We start from the raw sequence: 16,333 nt of genomic DNA, 5'->3' as shown, positions 1-16,333 counted from the left end.
CCATCCCTTCTGCATGGAGAAGGCAAAAGGAGTCCCCTGAGCTTTGCGGAAAGAAAGCCATGCACTTCCCTGCCCCAGGATTCTGACAGGCTGGGGTAGGTGCCAGTGAGGTCATATAGTAGCCTCAGGCAGAAGGAGCAGGGGACACCTAGGGAGGGGCACCCAGTGCCAGATCCAATTTCCTGGAACAGATAAGCCCCATGCCTGTGGGCTGGGTAGAGAGAGGGGTGCAGAGGGCAGGAGCTTCCTCTTGTCACTGCTCTGCAACTGAGAGTTCCTGATACTGGTGTGGGGGACAGAGTGAGAAAGGAGGGGCAGGCTGGCGGAAGGGTGAAGGGGTCCAGATGCTAGAGGCAGAGGGGTCCATACCAACACTGACACATAGCTATTCAGTGACTCTACAGCTGATCCCCCAGCCTTATGAGCCAGCCCTTTCCCAACACTTGGCCCAGTCCTGCCACACACCATCCAGCTGGCTGCTAAATCTCTGCGCCATGGACCACCTTGACCTGGTCCTCAGCCAGCTGGGCACTGCCTCCCCACACAGGGTGGTCACCAGCCAACACCCTCAAGTGCAATCCCTGCTAGGTTCCTGGAAGCTGAGCAAACCAGCAGCAGTTACCTGTTCCTAGAAGGCAATAAATAACAGATAAGCCTCAAGCCAGAGGCTGCCTTGGTTCCAGCTCTCCAAGTGCATGAAGACAGCCCCCACCTTGGATGTGTCACAAGGGGCTGATGCTGCCTGGAGCAGGGGGTCCATGAGGTGTGATAGCCTACGGGTCCCACCAGCCCAGCCATTCTGGGGCTCCATGACCAGGGGTTGCCATCTCTCCAGTGACTCTTGGTGCTCAGGCTGGTTGTGGACCTGCCTCTCTGGTAGCTCCTGCCTGCAGAGGCTACTCCAGACTCTTCCACAGCACCAGGCCTAATGTTTGCTCCTTCTCCCACTTCAGGGACCTAGACATGGCCCCTGTACTGTGTATGAGCTGGAGCTTGGCCTGCAGGGCTCTGAGTGTGGGGGCCCTCGGGGAAGGGTCCTGTTCAGAACCAGGAGCAGGAATTCCCTGTGACACAAAACACTTGAATGTCTTTACGGTGACAGCATCTTGGTTGGGGCTTGATTCTGGACAACAACACCCCACAACCCTTCTAATGGTCTCTAGAAACCAAAGCACATCTATAGAGGTGGATCCGGGGGGGAGAAGCGGGGGGCAGGGAAGCAGTTGCCCCACTACCCCCTTTGACTCCTGACCCACACTTTAAAACCAAGTGCCTGTTCATGAGGTCAATTGTCTTCATTAGCATCTACCTGATTCCTGGTGATGTCTCTTCGCTTCCCAGGGGTTGATGAACCTCTCTCTTTCTTGATGGTCGAATGTTCCTTTAGTCAAGCTTCCGCTCCTTCTGCAGCATTGCTGTGTGTCAGCCATTCCTCTTTATATCCCTTTTCTATTTTCCAGCTTGCAGACCTCTTTTACTTCTAACTAAAATCCTTATAACAGGTGTGTGTGCTTATGTTGACTCAAATGAACATTAACTCAGGTTTGGAGATGACTAACTGTGAAGGGTGGTTTGCACTGTCAGGATGCTCCAGGAGGCTCAGCTATGCTTTATGAATCAAAATGAGAGACGTAAATTTAACTATGATGACTGTGGGACTAACACAATGAATAGACCGTAAAATAAACTATCTAAAATAAAACAAAATCTAATGAAAATCTATTCAAAATAAAAATCATATGCTGTGTCTGGTCATACCTATCTCTAGCGGTATTTCTTTGTGTGTAAAATGAATGTCTTTTCAAATGTTGAGCTTTCACAAGCATTTCTTACATTTAAAGAATGAGGAAAGAAAGTATCCTCTGGTTTCAATTGGAAGTTGTAATTTAAAAAAAAAGATCTGGATGACACAGCACATGAGGTTGCATTCTGACTGTCAGACCTCTCTGGACATAGCTTTCTCAGTGAAGACATCCCCACTGCAATGGGATGTTATGAAAGGGACATCTCCCTGCTGCTCCCAGCCCTCCCCAGCCTTCATTTCTGCTCTCCCCATCCAGCCCTGCCCCTTGGGGGAAGAGCCAGACACTCAGAAATGGGACATCACAGAGTGGTGGGCCTGGGTTGTGGCTTGGGGCCACAGGCTGGGAGATGGAAAATGGGTTGAGGAGTCTGACCCCTAGGTGTGGACCCCAAAGCTGGGGTGGCCACTGCAGGGTTATCTTTAGAGAGAGTTGGGGGTGGAGATTGGGGCCAAGGGCTACAGTGGGTGCCCCTGATTTGCCTCTGAGAGAACAGGACAGGGGTACAGGGGCAGGGAACCAGTCAGAGGACTCCTGATGGCCCCCAAGACTGTAAGGGAGACTTGGACCATGCCCATGCCCATGCCCCACTCCCCTGTCAGTGCTGCTCTCCTCAAGATCTGGCAGCTATTTGCTCCCCCAAGGTCCAAAGGTGAGGACTGAATCCCTTTGCCTGCCAGGAGCAAAGTCTGCCCCACAGGGAAGCTGTATGTACAGCCAGCATGGCTCAGCTTAGGCCGGGGGGGGGGGAGGGAGGAGCGGTCCTGTGGACACTGACCCCACTGCCCCCGGGCAGTGGCACCAGGTAGCTCTGGGTTGGGGGCAGGGCAGGGCAGGGCATGAAAAGGTCATTCCCTGACAGGGCACCAGGGCTAAATCCCTCCCTTTGTGCTGCCCCCCACACATGGCCCTGCCCACCCCACCATGTGTCCTGAGCTCAGCCCAGAGCCCTGCCTCACAATAGCTGCCCATGTCAGCTGGGCCCCAGGGTCCCACGTCTGCATCCCAGGGTGTGATGGCCGCTCAGTTCTTCACCTACAAGGGGATCCCCTTCCCCTGCCTGGAGTATTCACCTGAGACACTCGACTACGTGGACAGACAGTTCCAGGTGCAGGACGATGACATCTTCAACATCACCTACCCCAAAGCAGGTAGGCAGTGGAGGGGAACTCAGAGTTTGGGGAGAGGAGAGTTGTCCAGAAAGTGCAGCAGGAGCTGATTCCCATATGCCAAACCTTTCACCCAGGCACCAACTGGATGCTGGAGATCCTGAGCCTGATTCGGTGCGATGGAGACCCCAGTTGGGTGCGCAGTGTGCTGAACTTGAGGCGGGCCCCCTGGATCGAGACCAACAGGGGGCTGCAGATTGCCCTGAGGTACCCACCGCCCCGGCTTCTCAGCTCACACCTGCCCATCCAGCTCTTCCCCAGGTCCTTCCAGGGCTCACAGGCGAAGGTGAGCAGGGTGAGCAGGGGGCTATGGGTCAGGAGTGAGGGGCTCTCCCAGGTACAGCATCCCCTCAGCCCCTGAACAGGTTGAGCCACCGTCTCCAAACCCAACTGGGTTTCTTCCGCAGGATGTCCCCAGGGTGGCACAGAGATCCTCCTGGTCTCTGCAGGAAATGCCTCACCCCATCCAGCATCGTCCCTCCCTTGGTTGCATCATGCTGGTGACTCAGAGTCACCCTGGGATGGTCTCCCCTCCCAGCCCATGAGGCCCCAGTGCCTGGTACTGGTCCTTGTTGTGTCTGTGAGGGCAAGACCCAGCCCTCTGTGCTGTTGATTTTTGCCCCATTCCTGTTTTCTCCATCCTCAATATCATCCAGTTCCTTCTGCCAGATATTCAGGTTCTCCTCTGTGCAGATGATGCTCCCTGCCCTGGGATGTCACCAGTTTCATCAGCCCACTCCCATGTTGTATGCTGAGGTTGTTATTACCACTATCCCATAGGATCTATCATAGGGGGTTCTGGAAGAGCTGCACTGTGACCCCCTGCAGCCTGACACCCCTGTTCACCACTGCCTGCTGCCTATCCTGTGACCCAGCTCCTTACATGTCTTATGGCTCTGGCACCAGTCCCTGTCTTCTACCAGTGCTTCCACAATCCCAGAGAGACAGGATCCACTGCATTGCTCTTGTCTGTATGTCAGGTCCCTAGGCTGGGAAAGCTCCCAGGGAAGCCTGGCTCCACCTGTTCTAGGTGCCCCCAGGTACTTTCTAGCCCATCTACTCCAGGGTTCTGTGGTCCTCTCCTTTGTCTCTGTCTCAAGCTCTTGAAGTTGCCTGGCTTGAAAGAATGGGCCTGGACTGTCCTGAAACAGTTCTTCCCCTCCCACACACAAGCACATGCCATGTTAGCAGTGGGGAAGACTAGGGCAGGGCTCACAGCAGCCATAGGAGGATCTCTTCTGCAGGATCTGAGCCTTGCTCCCCTCTCCCCAGGTCATTTACACCCTGCGCAGCCCCAAAGATGTGCTGGTCTCACTCTATCACTTCTCCCAGGCCCTGCACCTCTACAAGGACCCTGGACCCATGGATGCCTTCTTGCAGGATTTTCTCAGCGGCAACCGTGAGCAGCAGTCGTGGGTGGTCCCTATACCCAAAACACGCAGGCCTGTCCTAGGCAGACACCTGGGTTTCATGGGAGCCCCCACTGCATTTAATTTGGGAATCCCCCTGTCCAACACAGCAGGGAGCTCAGCAGGGCAGTGATGGTGTCCCTAGTCCCCACCCCACAAGTCTCAGCTCTATCAGGAGTCTACAAAAGTCTTGGTGTGTCACACACAGCACCCCACACCTCCCAGTGAGACCCACTCCCCACCCACTACTGGGGACAGGCCTTCAGGGTCCTCTCTCACTATCCAGGGCAGTAAGGGCAGCAGTGGCAATATGTAGAGTGTGCAAGGTGGTGCACATGCACCCCCTGAGAGTGCCAGCGCACCCCCCTGACTGACCATACTTGTCACTTAGGTGATGGGGGGGGCAGGAAGGATCACTGCTGCCCCCCCCCGTGAGTGCTAGTGAGAATGGCTGTAGGGAGACTGCCCGGCCCCGGTCAGCAAGACTTGTCATGGGAGGACACCCTGGTCACTGACTGGTAGCTGGTGGGGGGAAGGGGGTATGTGCCCCCCTAACTATGGTGGCACCAGTTGCCCATGGAGGGCAGGATGGGCTAGTTCACCAAGCTGTGGGCCATTATCACAGCTACTCTCTCCCCATGCAGTCCACTACGGCTCCTGGTTCGACCACGTGGCTGGCTGGCTGGGTCTTCGGGGCCAAAAGAACTTCTTCTACATCACCTATGAGGAGCTGCAGCAGGTAGGACCCTGGGGATGGGGTCCCCATGTCCACCAGGAGGAGCAGCTTTCAGGTCAAAACCCGATAGCTGTTTCTGGTGTAAAACAAGAGTTACTCCCAGATGCCAGTTCAGCCCTGCCTTTGCTCCACTGGGAAAATGTAAGGTGCTGGTGAGACACAGACTTGGCCCAATTGAGGCCTCCCCTAGAGCCCTGTGTCCAGCTTTTGACCCCAAACATCAAGGAGGATACCAGCAGTTTGGAAAGAGTGAGTGCAGGGCAACAAATATGGTCAGAGGCCTGGGAAGCAAGGTAGATGAGGGGAGGCTGGAAGAGCTGTGGAGAAGAGGACCGTGAGGAGAAATTCGATAACAGGCTTGAATTATGCAAAGGACGAGTCTACAGATGCTGAAGATGGGCTTTTCTCTGTGGTGGTGGGGGACAGACTGAGGAGCCACGGCTTCAAAGTGCAGTAGTACTAACTGAGATTGGAGACCAGGAGGAACTTCCTGGCTCTAAGGGGGGTCAAGCACTGGAACAGGTGGTCTAGAAGTAGCTCTGGAGTCTTGAAATGTCCAAGAGTAGATTGAACAAACCCTAGTCTCTGACAATTTAGTCAGGGCTGATCCTGCCTGGAACATCCATCCTACTCCACAGATGCGTTCCAAGCTTGTTTCTGGGCAAGGCTGGGTGAGGCATGCTTAACCAGCCCTAACTCACCAGGAGTGCAGTACTCATGAACAACACGTGCCCCCAGAGGCTGGGGGTGAGGGGTTGCACGGTGGCCACCTACAGGTGGTGGTGGCAGTGGCAGTGGCAGCGGCAGGGGCATGGCAGTGGCAAGAGGGAGCTCCTGCAGGCAGCCATGGCAGTGTCAGCAGCGGGGGGAGGGGTGAGTAGATGCCACCGGCAGCACAGCCACCCGCAGACACAACCAGCAGGAATGGCGGTGGCCAGCAGTGATCGACAACTGCCCACGGACAGTGCCATGGGTGTTGGCAGCAAGGGTGGGGGGGCATGGCAAGTGGCGACTGTCCACAGGTTCCACTGGCAGCAGCAGTGGTGGCTGATTGCAGGGGGTGCACTGCTAATCTCAGAGGATGCATGTGTACCTGCGTGCACCCCCTACACATCACCAATGGCAGTACTGGTTCTGGCACCAAAGTGAGCCCTTCAGTATAAGTTTAGCCTTTCCCTAGATACCTTCCTGGCTCACAAAGAGCTGGTCTTTCCCTCCTAGGACCTTCAGGGAAGTGTGGTGAGGATCTGCCACTTCCTGGGGAAGAAGCTGAGTGAAGAGCAAATATCCTCAGTGGTGAAGAACGCTTCCTTCCAAACCATGCGGGAGAACCAGATGTCCAATGGTTCACAGATCCCTGATGAGTACATGGATCACCAGAAAGGGCAGTACCTTAGGAAAGGTGGGCACTGAACTGGGTGATAGGGGGCTGCAGTCAGGATTGAGGGGTACAGGCAGGGCTGAGGGCCCCAGAGCTGGTGCCCTACATCTAACTGGGGTCTCATGTCTCTCCCTGGCTCTTCAGGGGTGTCTGGAGACTGGAAGAACTTGCTGTCAGAGGAGCAGAGCCACCGCATCACCACCATGTCCTGCGAGCAGCTGCATGGGCTTGGTATTGCCTTTCCCTGGGACTGACATACCCCCAGGGCCCCTCTGTGCAGCTCTAGCCAGGGTATGAGCCAACACACCCCTCCCCTAAGCCCCACAGCTGCTGTAAACCCATAGAGGTGCTGTCAATTCTCCAGAGAAGAGTCTGAGACTGGCATAGGGGTGCACTCCAGGCACATGCACCCCAGGCAACTGCAGGCCATGAGGGGAGCGCCTTGGTCCTAGGTCCCCCCATCACTTCCACAGCAGCCCTGTGCCAGGATGCACTTGATCCTCTTCTCTATACCTTCCATGCCCTTGCTAAGAGAACCCAGCTGAGCCACCTCACCCAGGCTTTCTTTGCCCCATGGGTCAGCCCAGGCCTGCCCCCATCAACGCTGAGCCTGCCCCAGGGCTGCTAGCAACAGAGCCAGGCACCGTCTTCTGTTCAGTGGAGCACTGACTGGCTTAAACATGCAGTTCTGGGGCAGCCCAAGCTGTTGGCTTAGTGTGGGTCCAGGTCCCTGCAGAGGCTCCAGCACAACACCCATAACCAGGACACTCAGGCCCATAACAGCAAACTGCAGTCATGGGTCCTGAACGTGCTGTTGGCCATTCTTTGGGTATTTGAAGTCTGTTATCAAGTCCCCTGGGCCAATCTGTTGGGGCAGGGTGGGGAACAGGGGGACTGTGAACAGACAGAGAGACAGAATGGCCTGTAGAGGGGCTTGTAGGGAGGCATAAGGGACTGGGGAGACAGACAGAGAGTTCATATGGGACAGACACTGGGTGTGGGGGAAAAGAAAGAAAGAAATGTAGGCATGGGGAAGGGTAGACACAGCCAGAAGAGGGCCCGTGGATGAGCAGGACACTTTTCTGTGAGACGTGTAGGACTCTTCAAACCTTGGGGACTGTGTGGGAGCCATTTTGAATCTCTTTGAGCAAGTGATGGAATAACGGCAACACTGGACAGACAAATAGACTTCTCTGGGGCCCAAGTGAGCACCGAGGATACTGGGATGGTCTTGACTGCCCCAAGCAACCTTTCTAAATGCTGCAGACTAATCTCTGTATTGCTTAGACTTCTTATTGTAGGGGCTTCCCCTGCAAGGACAACAGCAGTCAGTGTGCCCCAGTGGTAGAATAAGTGCTGGGACTCTAAATGCAAAGACAATCCCTGCAGAGGTGTGCCCAGAGACCTCTTTCCATGCACTGACCATAGAGGGATGGTTCTGGGTGTGGGTGTAGCTCTGAAGGACTGGTGACTGGCTCTGCCTTCTGCTCCCAGGAAAGCATGGGGGCAGTGTAGCTCACCTCAGGGTGATGGACAGCAAAGGAAAGGAGCAAGTACCAGAAAAACTTGCAGGAACTAGGCTCAGCACTGGGCCAGAGGAAGGTCAATGGGGCAGGGGACAGGGAGGCGGGGAGCTAAGCTAGGTTGTGTGCCAGGTATGAGAACAGATTGGGGCAAGGGCACCCTTAAAGGGCCCCATGACCCATTCCCACCTCCTGATCCAGCCAGTGACCCTTCCTGGGGGCTGGATCAGGCCCATCACCCCATGGAAAGGAAAGGCCCCAACCCTGCTCCCTTTCCCAGAAGCCAGCTAGTGCCTGAGCCCTGGGGCATCCCTGAAGGGACCAGAAAGGGTTTTTTTGAGCCCTCCAAACCCTGTTATCCAACACCTCTAGAGCTGATCCCTCCACCCTTTGAGCCACCCTTGGCCTGTGCCTGCTGTTTATTTCTCTGAGTTGGGAGCTGACACTACCACATGCCATCCCACCAAATCCCTCCATCGTGGAACACCTCAACCTGCCCCGCTCCTCCTTCCCAGTCTGACATTGCCTCCCCAGAAAGGGTTGTCACCAGCCAACACCCTGAAGTGCAATCCCCGCCATGGTGCCTGGAGGCCAAGCAAGCAAGCAGCAGCAGCCATCATGTTCATTGCTTTCATCTGTGCAGCTGCACAGCACCCTGGGTGGGTTGCACAAGGCCAATGCTGCTTGGATCAGGGCTCCCATGAACTGTGACATCCTGAAGGTCCCACCAACCCAGCCATCCTGGGACTCCATGACCAGGGGCCACGGTATCTCTGGTGCCTCATGGCACTTGGGCTCAGCGTGGACCTGCCCTTCTGGTAGTTCCTGCATGCTGAGGCTACACCAGGCTCTTCCACAGAACCAGGCATAATGTTTACTCCCTCCCCCCACCCCAGGGACCTAGACAGCACCCCTGTGCTGTGCATGAGCTGAGGCCTGGCCCCCAGGGAACATTCCTGTTCAGCACCAGGAATGATAATTACCTGTGACACATTTGACCATCTTTACAGTGACAGCATCTGGCTTGGTGCCTGATTCTGAACAATGACACCCCAATCCTTCTAACACTTTTAAAATCCAAACCACCTGTACCACAGGAATGGATCTAGGAGGGCAGGAATGCAGTTCCCCCCTTCCCCTTGACTCTGGAGCTACCCACAATTTAAAACTAATGCTCAATAAAGTTGATTCTCTTTATTATCACCTACCTACTTCCTTGTGATCTGTCTTCCCTTCCCTGGAGTTAATGACACTTTCTCCTTTTTTATAGTCTTGGGCCATGTGTAAACAAAATGAGGGGCATGTGTGCATGACACTTTAAAGCGGGTTAAATGCTTTTGCACTGCTTTAATTCTGTTGGTGTTTGCACGTATCAGCGGCATATTGTGTAGTAATTCCAGCCGCTGTAGGAAATTCGTCGGTGTAATGCATCTTAAATGACTTGAGGCACAGCAAACTAAAACTCCTCTGAGGAGTTTTAGTTTACTACCCTACAGCCACGGGGTGAAGCACCAGGCTCTGTGCAGCTCAGGGGTCTGCAGGCAGCCCGTGCAGGCAGCCCGGCAGCAGCCCAGGAAGGCAGGCTCTGCCCAAGAAAAAAAAAAAAGCAGTGAGACTGATCTTTTTTTTTTTTTCCCCTGGAGCCTCCCTGCCTGCCTGAGTGGCATGGGGCCTGGTGCTTCCCTCCATGGCTGTGGTGGCCTCTGAGACTGCCCAAGCCAGGTGCCTGTGGACGGATGCTGCCATTGCCACAGAGGAAATCACCCCCCAACAGCCCAGTGACCGCTTCACCATCTGGCAGCTTGTCCTCCCCTCCCTGTCGCCAGAGAGGCAAATAAGTGCACGAATGTGTGCACAACACGGGGGTTTACTTGGCCTGAAATTGAAGTGGTGTTTTTAAGAACCCACCGCTTCAATTTAGGGCCCCCATTTTGTCTACACATGCCCTTGATGTTTCATTAATCAAGCTTCCCTTTCTTCAGCAGTGTTGCACTGGAGCATGGGAAGTCAATTCCCTGCTGGGCTTAAAGTGTGGGGGGTGGGGGGTGGGGAGGGGATGTTAGTAAGAGTGTGATAATGCCCCCCCCCCCCCCCGTGTGAGCGGTTGGGGAAAGAACTGTGGTGGGACTGGGTGTCTTCGTAGAAAGACACCAGCTAGGGAAAGTCCCCAGGATGCCTGGTTGGGTTGAGACCCAGGGGGGCATGACCTGAGAGGGAGCCTCAGCATGAATGAGTGCCATAAGGGAAAGTGAGCCCAGATGTGCTGCCTGGTCTGCCGGCAGCAGCTTGCTCTCCCTCTGTGTTTAACTGTGTAAACAACTCTGTGAGCATGGAGAAGCCGTGCCCAGGAAGAGAAGAGCACATGGCAGTGGATGGAGGAGAATTTGTGTTTTGCAGAAGTCTGAGTAGGAACAGTTTCTGCAGACTGTGAGACACCTGAGCCTGCGTGGGTACCCTGAGGCAGCTGGAGCCACAAGCCTGTGGTGAGGAGTGAGGGACTGCCCCTCCCTCTATTTGTTGGGCATAAGTCAGGGTGATTGGACTTTGGTTGTGCATAGTTAATTAGGGATTGAATATAATGAGTATATAACATAGTGCCTAAAAGTTATTAGCTGTGTATCCATTGATTTGAGCATCCTTTAAGTGTAAATAGTTCTCAACTGTTATTCCTGTAGTAACTCATCCTTGTACATTGTAAATAGAGAATTTCAAACTTTTGATATTATTTAATGTTTGTTGGCATGTAACAATTACCTCCTATATATAATACAATTTTGTAAATAGTTATTTATGAATTTTCAAGGTCTTTCCATTATAAAGGAAGCCTCTCCTCTCAGGAAGCCTCTGGCCACCCCTAAGTGAGCTGAGCAGTAGGGCTGTGCGAAGCTTCAGCCCATGATTAAGATTCAGAAAAGAGTTGGACAAATTCAGTGGCTGAATCAGCATATCTTAAGCAAATCACTGGCTGTTTTAGGCTTTCTGAACTGATTCAGAGCTTCCAAATCGATTTGGAAAATATTCAGTGACTCAGAGGGCTGTCTGTATGGAGAAACAGAAACTTAGAAGCGGGAGGGGGAGTGGGGGAGGGGGAGGGAGAGAGGGAGCAGGGTGGCAAGACTGACATGTCTAGGTGGACAGTGAACAAGATTTCTCTCTGACTGCCTTTCCAGTTACAGTGTCTGGAGGGAGGGACATAGAAACAACATAAAAGCCTCCATGTGCAGGCGTGCTGTGCCTTTTGTAAGCTGGTTCTGTCTGAGGAACAGTGTGAGAAAGGTACTGTGCACTGCCTGGCTTGCTTTATAGGCAGGAGTTGCTACTGTTGCCAAAACGGCTAGTTTCGTTCCCCTGGAGGCTTGTTCAATTACCCTCAAGGGCTAAAGAGTCACACATACATACAGGCTGGGTCCATCTAGGTTTATTGTTTGCAAACAGTTCGACTGAGGAGCAGAGAGCTCAAATCAGGGCCGACGATGAGTCCGGCCTGGAATCTCATTTTTATAGCTTACATTCAACAGAGTCTTGACGTACTAGAAGTTTATTGGCTGCAGTACCAGTTCCTAATTGTGACGTCTTATCTTGTAGGCTGTACTTAACTAGTTATTGGTTAATGTGACTTATCAGGGTTAGTACGTGCGCACTCAAAGGTAGAATTGCAGCATGCTCAGAAGAAAAGAGCAATTTCAACAAAGTTAGTTAAACTTTAGTAACTTCTTATCTTAACGTAACCTTAAGGCACTGGACAGAGATGATTTCAAAATGCAAGGCAAGCAGTAAGAACCACAGCTTGGACATTAGACCTCCTGATCTTTACACAAAAGGGTCATAAGATGGTCATAAGACACTTCTATCGTATGGTTGTTGCTCAAGCATTACTGCAAAATTATGGGGGCTAACATCTTTTTACTACACTACTTGCCTGTTCCTTTTTTGTTGTTAGAAAGGCTTGGGTAGGATTTAGCTTAGTTTAGCTTAGTTTAGCTTAGCATCTCTTAATATTATCCAATTAATTTCTTTCAATTTATATTTGCTCTCTTTTTTTTGTGTAAATTTGTAAAAGGAAAGCTCAGTATTTTCCCTGCCAGTGTGATCCATCACTGTGCAGGGAGGCATACAGATTACACACACACACACGCATATGCACGCAAAGAAAAATCAGATATTCATAGGAGAAGAAGAGAGTCAGATTATATATAGTAGTTATTAGTTATTAATATTATTATAGTTTACATAGAGGCTGAAGACAGCACAGAAGTCAGATTCAGATAGAGACTAACGCAGAACTCACAGTTTTAGAAGAAGGAGATATATCATTTTAGGTACACATTACAACACAGAAGAAGAACAAGAAGTACAGTAGTAGTCACACATTCACATTAATAGAATATCACAGAAGAAGACACCATATATAGTTATTAATAATCAACGAAGAGTCCAGTGAATGCATGCAACACAGAGGGAATAAAACACACAACAGAGTCACATTCCACATTCAGAATTCATAAAAATAAGCACATCCCAGCAGAGAAGAAGACAGATAGCACACATTCTTTACATAGGCCTTCATACTTATTAGTGAATCAAACAATCAAACCAGAGTCCAGTGCACATGAATAATGCAAAAGAAGCAAACACACAACACAAAAGGAGTGACACACACACCTTTTGCAGCACAGGAAAGATTAATATGAAGCATGCTGGAAAGGCAGGTGCCAGGTCTTCTGGCAGGAGAGGGAGAGGGAGTAGGGGGAGAGCTACAGCTGCAAGTCCACCTCCCACCCCCCACAAACATAGATATATTCTCTTCCCAAGCAGCCATTACACTTCTGCTACCAGTGGAAGCAAGGAGGTAGGAGCAGTGTCTGCAGCTGACGTCCCTGCACCTGCACCACCTCCCCTCAGTCCAGAAACAGGCACCAGCAGTGGAATCGCTGTCTCCTCCGGCCCAATGTCATCTCTTAGGCGTGAGCCTCCCACTGCCAAAGAAGGAGCTGGAGCTGGAACCAGGGATGCTGAGCATGCTGGCTCAAGCAATTCTGGGAACCGAGGGGGAATCAGAGTTTGTGCTCCACACCCCTCAAATTTCCCCTAGACCCAGGTCTCCTCTGGAAAGCAGCACCTCAGAGGAGGTTGAGGTTGTGGAGGTAGGTGGCTCAGCTGAGGCAGCTCATCCTGCTGTTGTGTCTCAGCCTGCTGAGGAGTGGGATAAAGCAGGATCCACACCCTCAACCCAAAAGAGGGCAAGTAGCATAGTGTGGGAGCATTTTGAGCTGGCAGATGATCCCAGGTTTGCCATCTGCCAGCCCTGCCAAAGGCACATTAGCTTGGGCAAGGAGGTGAAACACTTTTCCACCATGGCTATGCTGCTGCATCTGAGGAGGCAGCACCCCTTTGCCCTTCTTGCTGCTCAGCCTGGCACCAGTGTGAGCGTGCTGAAAGGGAAGTCCCATGCGTGCTCCAAAGCCCCCTTCCCCCCAAAGAAGAGGCAAGCCACCCTGGACCAGTGGGGGAAAGCTGCAGACAGAGACGGGTGAGTTGCAAAGGCAAATGATATCACCCAGGGCACTGGGGAGAAGATTGCTCTGGATAGCCAGTCCTTCTCCCTAGGTGAGCGGCCAGGGTTCAGGTGGCTTGTAGCACTTCTTGCCCTATCTTACAAAGTGCCTGCATGTACCACCTTTAGCAGGATGGTGGTGCCCTCCCTATATGAGGCATGCAGGGAGTACTTGAGGGAGGAGCTGCACAAGGCAAGACCACAGGTAGCCTTGCACTTCACCTCTAACATCTGGAGCAGCCGGGGTAGCGATCATGCCTACCTCTCCCTCACAGGGCACTGGTGCGATCAGTCAGGCTGTCAGTGGGCTCTACTGCAAGCCGAGGTGCTGAATGAGTCCCACACGGCAAGGGAGATCATAAGGACCATAAACCGCATGGTGCAGGGGTGGCTTATTGGGCAGGCCGAGCTCACCTGTGGGTTCATGGTCACCAACAATGGGGCCAATATAGTGAAAGCTGTCCATGATGCCAACTTTGTTGGCTTCCGCTGTATGCCACACAGGCTGCACCTCATAGTGAGAGATGCCTTGGAGGGGGACAGGGCTGCCAGTGATGGTGCCTCCACTGCTACTGCTACAAGCCAGCTGATTTTGAAATGCAGGAAGGTGGCAGGCTACTTCCACTGCAGCATCAGGGGGAGAAAGAGGCTGCAGGAGAAACAAGCAGAGCTGAGCATCCTGCAGCACAAAATCCTGCAGGATGTGGAGACTTGGTGGAGCTCCACATACCTGATGCTTGAGAGGCTGGTGGAGCAACAGAAGGCCATCCATGAGATGGCCTTGCTTGGGGAGATCAGGATCAGCAGGCCCCTGAACAGAGCTGAGTGGGGTACCATCTCCCAGATCTCGATGGTCCTCAAGCCTTTCTTCAAGGCCACCGAGACTCTTAGTGCTGCAATGCCCTCCTTAGCCAGGTGATCCCCCTAGTGAGGGAACTTGAGAACCAAATGGAGAAGTTCCAGGGATCGATGTTCCTGGCTGGGGCAAGATGCTGCCACCAGATATGCAGGCACTGGTGAGGCGGCTGAAGGAGGGCATCAGGAGACAGCTGGATCCCTTCCAGTCCAGTACAGTCCACATGATGGCGGGCATGTGCAACCCAAGGGTGAAGAGAAGCATGTGCACTGGCAGCCCCAAAACCCTCGATCACTGGATGCAGGTGTTGGTCAACAAAGTCAGGAAGACCAAAGTGCAGAGGTGTGGGGATGTGGAAGTGGGGGATCCACATTCCCAGGCCAGCACTCCCAGAACTGGCACCAGCACCAGCACCAGCCAGTCTCCTCCATGCCAGCCACTGCCAACATGGGCCATCGGCATGGCTTCAATGCTGGGGTCCAAACACACCAGACCCCAGCCTCAGGCAGGCAGCACCAAGGCTTTGCTGGCTACCTATCTCACTGAGGACATGGAGCCACTGGACTGCAACCCCTTGGCCTACTGTGCAAGCCATAGCTGGATGTGGCAGGATTTGGCCACGGTTGCCTGGCAGCACCAGTCCTGTCCACTGACCGGTGTGCTGAGCGAGAGGGTGTTCAGTATTGCTGGGGATGTTATGACATCCCACTGTACCTGCTTGGATCCTGGTTTGGTGGAGCAGCTGGTGTTCCTAAAGGTGCACCTTCTGCTGCTGGGGTTCCCCAAGCTCCACCTGCAGACAGACTGAGTGCCACCCTCCTCACTCCGTCTGGACTGATTTCCTTTTTTGAGTTTTTTAAAACCCAGGTAATTCCCCACTCTCAGCTGGAAGGGGCACTAACTGCATCACCAGCTAGCAGGGGAAGAACATATCCCTGCTGAGCTTATTCCCCTGCCAGGATGAACCTGGAGGTATGGGATGGGGCTATGAGGAAGGAGGAGGCCCCAGGTCCTGGGCATAACTGCTAAAATTGCACCCTGCCAGGGTAGGGAGGTCTGGTGGGACTGATGGTAGTGCGGCAGCCCCATAAATGCCAGCACCAATGATCCCCTGGTGAAAGGTGGGTAGGAAGTGCCATAATCTCCAGCTAATGCACACATGCACACAGTCCTGGCTGGGGAATGCCCAGATCTGTCATGTCTTTGTCAGGCTGAGGAAGTACCTGCAGTTGGTGTGTCTCCTGGTCCTGGCTGGAAGGAATAGTAAAGAAGCGAGAGGCTGGCCTGGTACATAATGCAGGCAAGAAAGCCAGTCAGTGAAAATGGAAATGGAGGCACTGGGGGGAGGGACAGGCTGCAGTGCGGGGTGAGGGGAAAAGGAGGATGTAGCAGTGCAGGTAAAAGTGCAGAGATGCCTGGGGTGTCAGATGTCCAGCAGGTTGCAATGTGCCAGAATTCTCCTGTCTATATTGAGTCCATGACTTTCTGTGAGTAGATTAGTCTATACAGTAAAGCATCTTGTATAAACATGGCTTGTGACTCTCAGACTAGGGACAGACATTACACATAAACTGGTTTAAATGATCAGAAACTGGTTTAAACCTGTAACAGAATAGATCTTCAGTGCATATAAACCAGTTTGAGAATGGCTGAAACCGGTTTGAGGTAAACGTGGTTGAATGTAGTATCAGAGTTAACAGGGGTGTACTTGGTAGCCGTGTTGGTCTGAGACAAAAAGACATACAAAAAACTAGAACTCTTGGTTCCACAATGATAAATTTTATTAGACCAACTGGAGTTGCAGAACAACAAGAAAGTTTTTTACCTCCCTGCCTGCCATCTGACACCTCCAGGGAAGGAATTCTACCTGATCAACACAGCAAAGAGCTACTCACCACAACTC

General features: G+C 52.7%; 1 protein-coding gene across 2 annotated transcripts; it reads left to right on the top strand.

Annotated features, from left to right (window-relative positions):
- Positions 1-2,619: 2,619 nt before the first annotated feature.
- Positions 2,620-9,227, top strand: LOC102564321 (sulfotransferase 2B1). 2 transcript variants are annotated; one of them, XM_014600006.2, is made up of 6 exons: positions 2,620-2,953; positions 3,049-3,266; positions 4,244-4,370; positions 5,025-5,119; positions 6,338-6,518; positions 6,642-9,227. In XM_014600006.2, the coding sequence occupies exons 1-6, from the start codon at positions 2,773-2,775 to the stop codon at positions 6,749-6,751; spliced, it is 912 nt and encodes a 303-aa protein (XP_014455492.1). In that variant the 5' UTR covers positions 2,620-2,772; the 3' UTR covers positions 6,752-9,227. The 2 variants fall into 2 exon arrangements, with proteins under 2 accessions (XP_014455492.1, XP_006278457.2); XM_006278395.3 differs by having other exon boundaries at positions 2,622-2,953; positions 3,049-3,257.
- The last annotated feature ends 7,106 nt before the right edge of the window (positions 9,228-16,333 follow it).

Source organism: Alligator mississippiensis, chromosome 15 (assembly GCF_030867095.1).
Source record: "Alligator mississippiensis isolate rAllMis1 chromosome 15, rAllMis1, whole genome shotgun sequence".
Taxonomy (NCBI): Eukaryota; Metazoa; Chordata; order Crocodylia; family Alligatoridae; genus Alligator; species Alligator mississippiensis.
Note: the sequence above shows the minus strand (reverse complement) of the source record. Positions and strands in the feature narration are given on the sequence as shown.

Excerpts from the sequence above, each read along its gene's own strand:
- LOC102564321 (XM_014600006.2), top strand. The coding sequence starts at position 2,773 with ATGTCAGCTGGGCCCCAGGGTCCCACGTCTGCATCCCAGGGTGTGATG. Across the intron at positions 2,954-3,048 it reads CATCACCTACCCCAAAGCAG|GCACCAACTGGATGCTGGAG; the intron begins GTAGGCAGTGGA and ends CCTTTCACCCAG. Across the intron at positions 5,120-6,337 it reads CCTATGAGGAGCTGCAGCAG|GACCTTCAGGGAAGTGTGGT; the intron begins GTAGGACCCTGG and ends TTTCCCTCCTAG.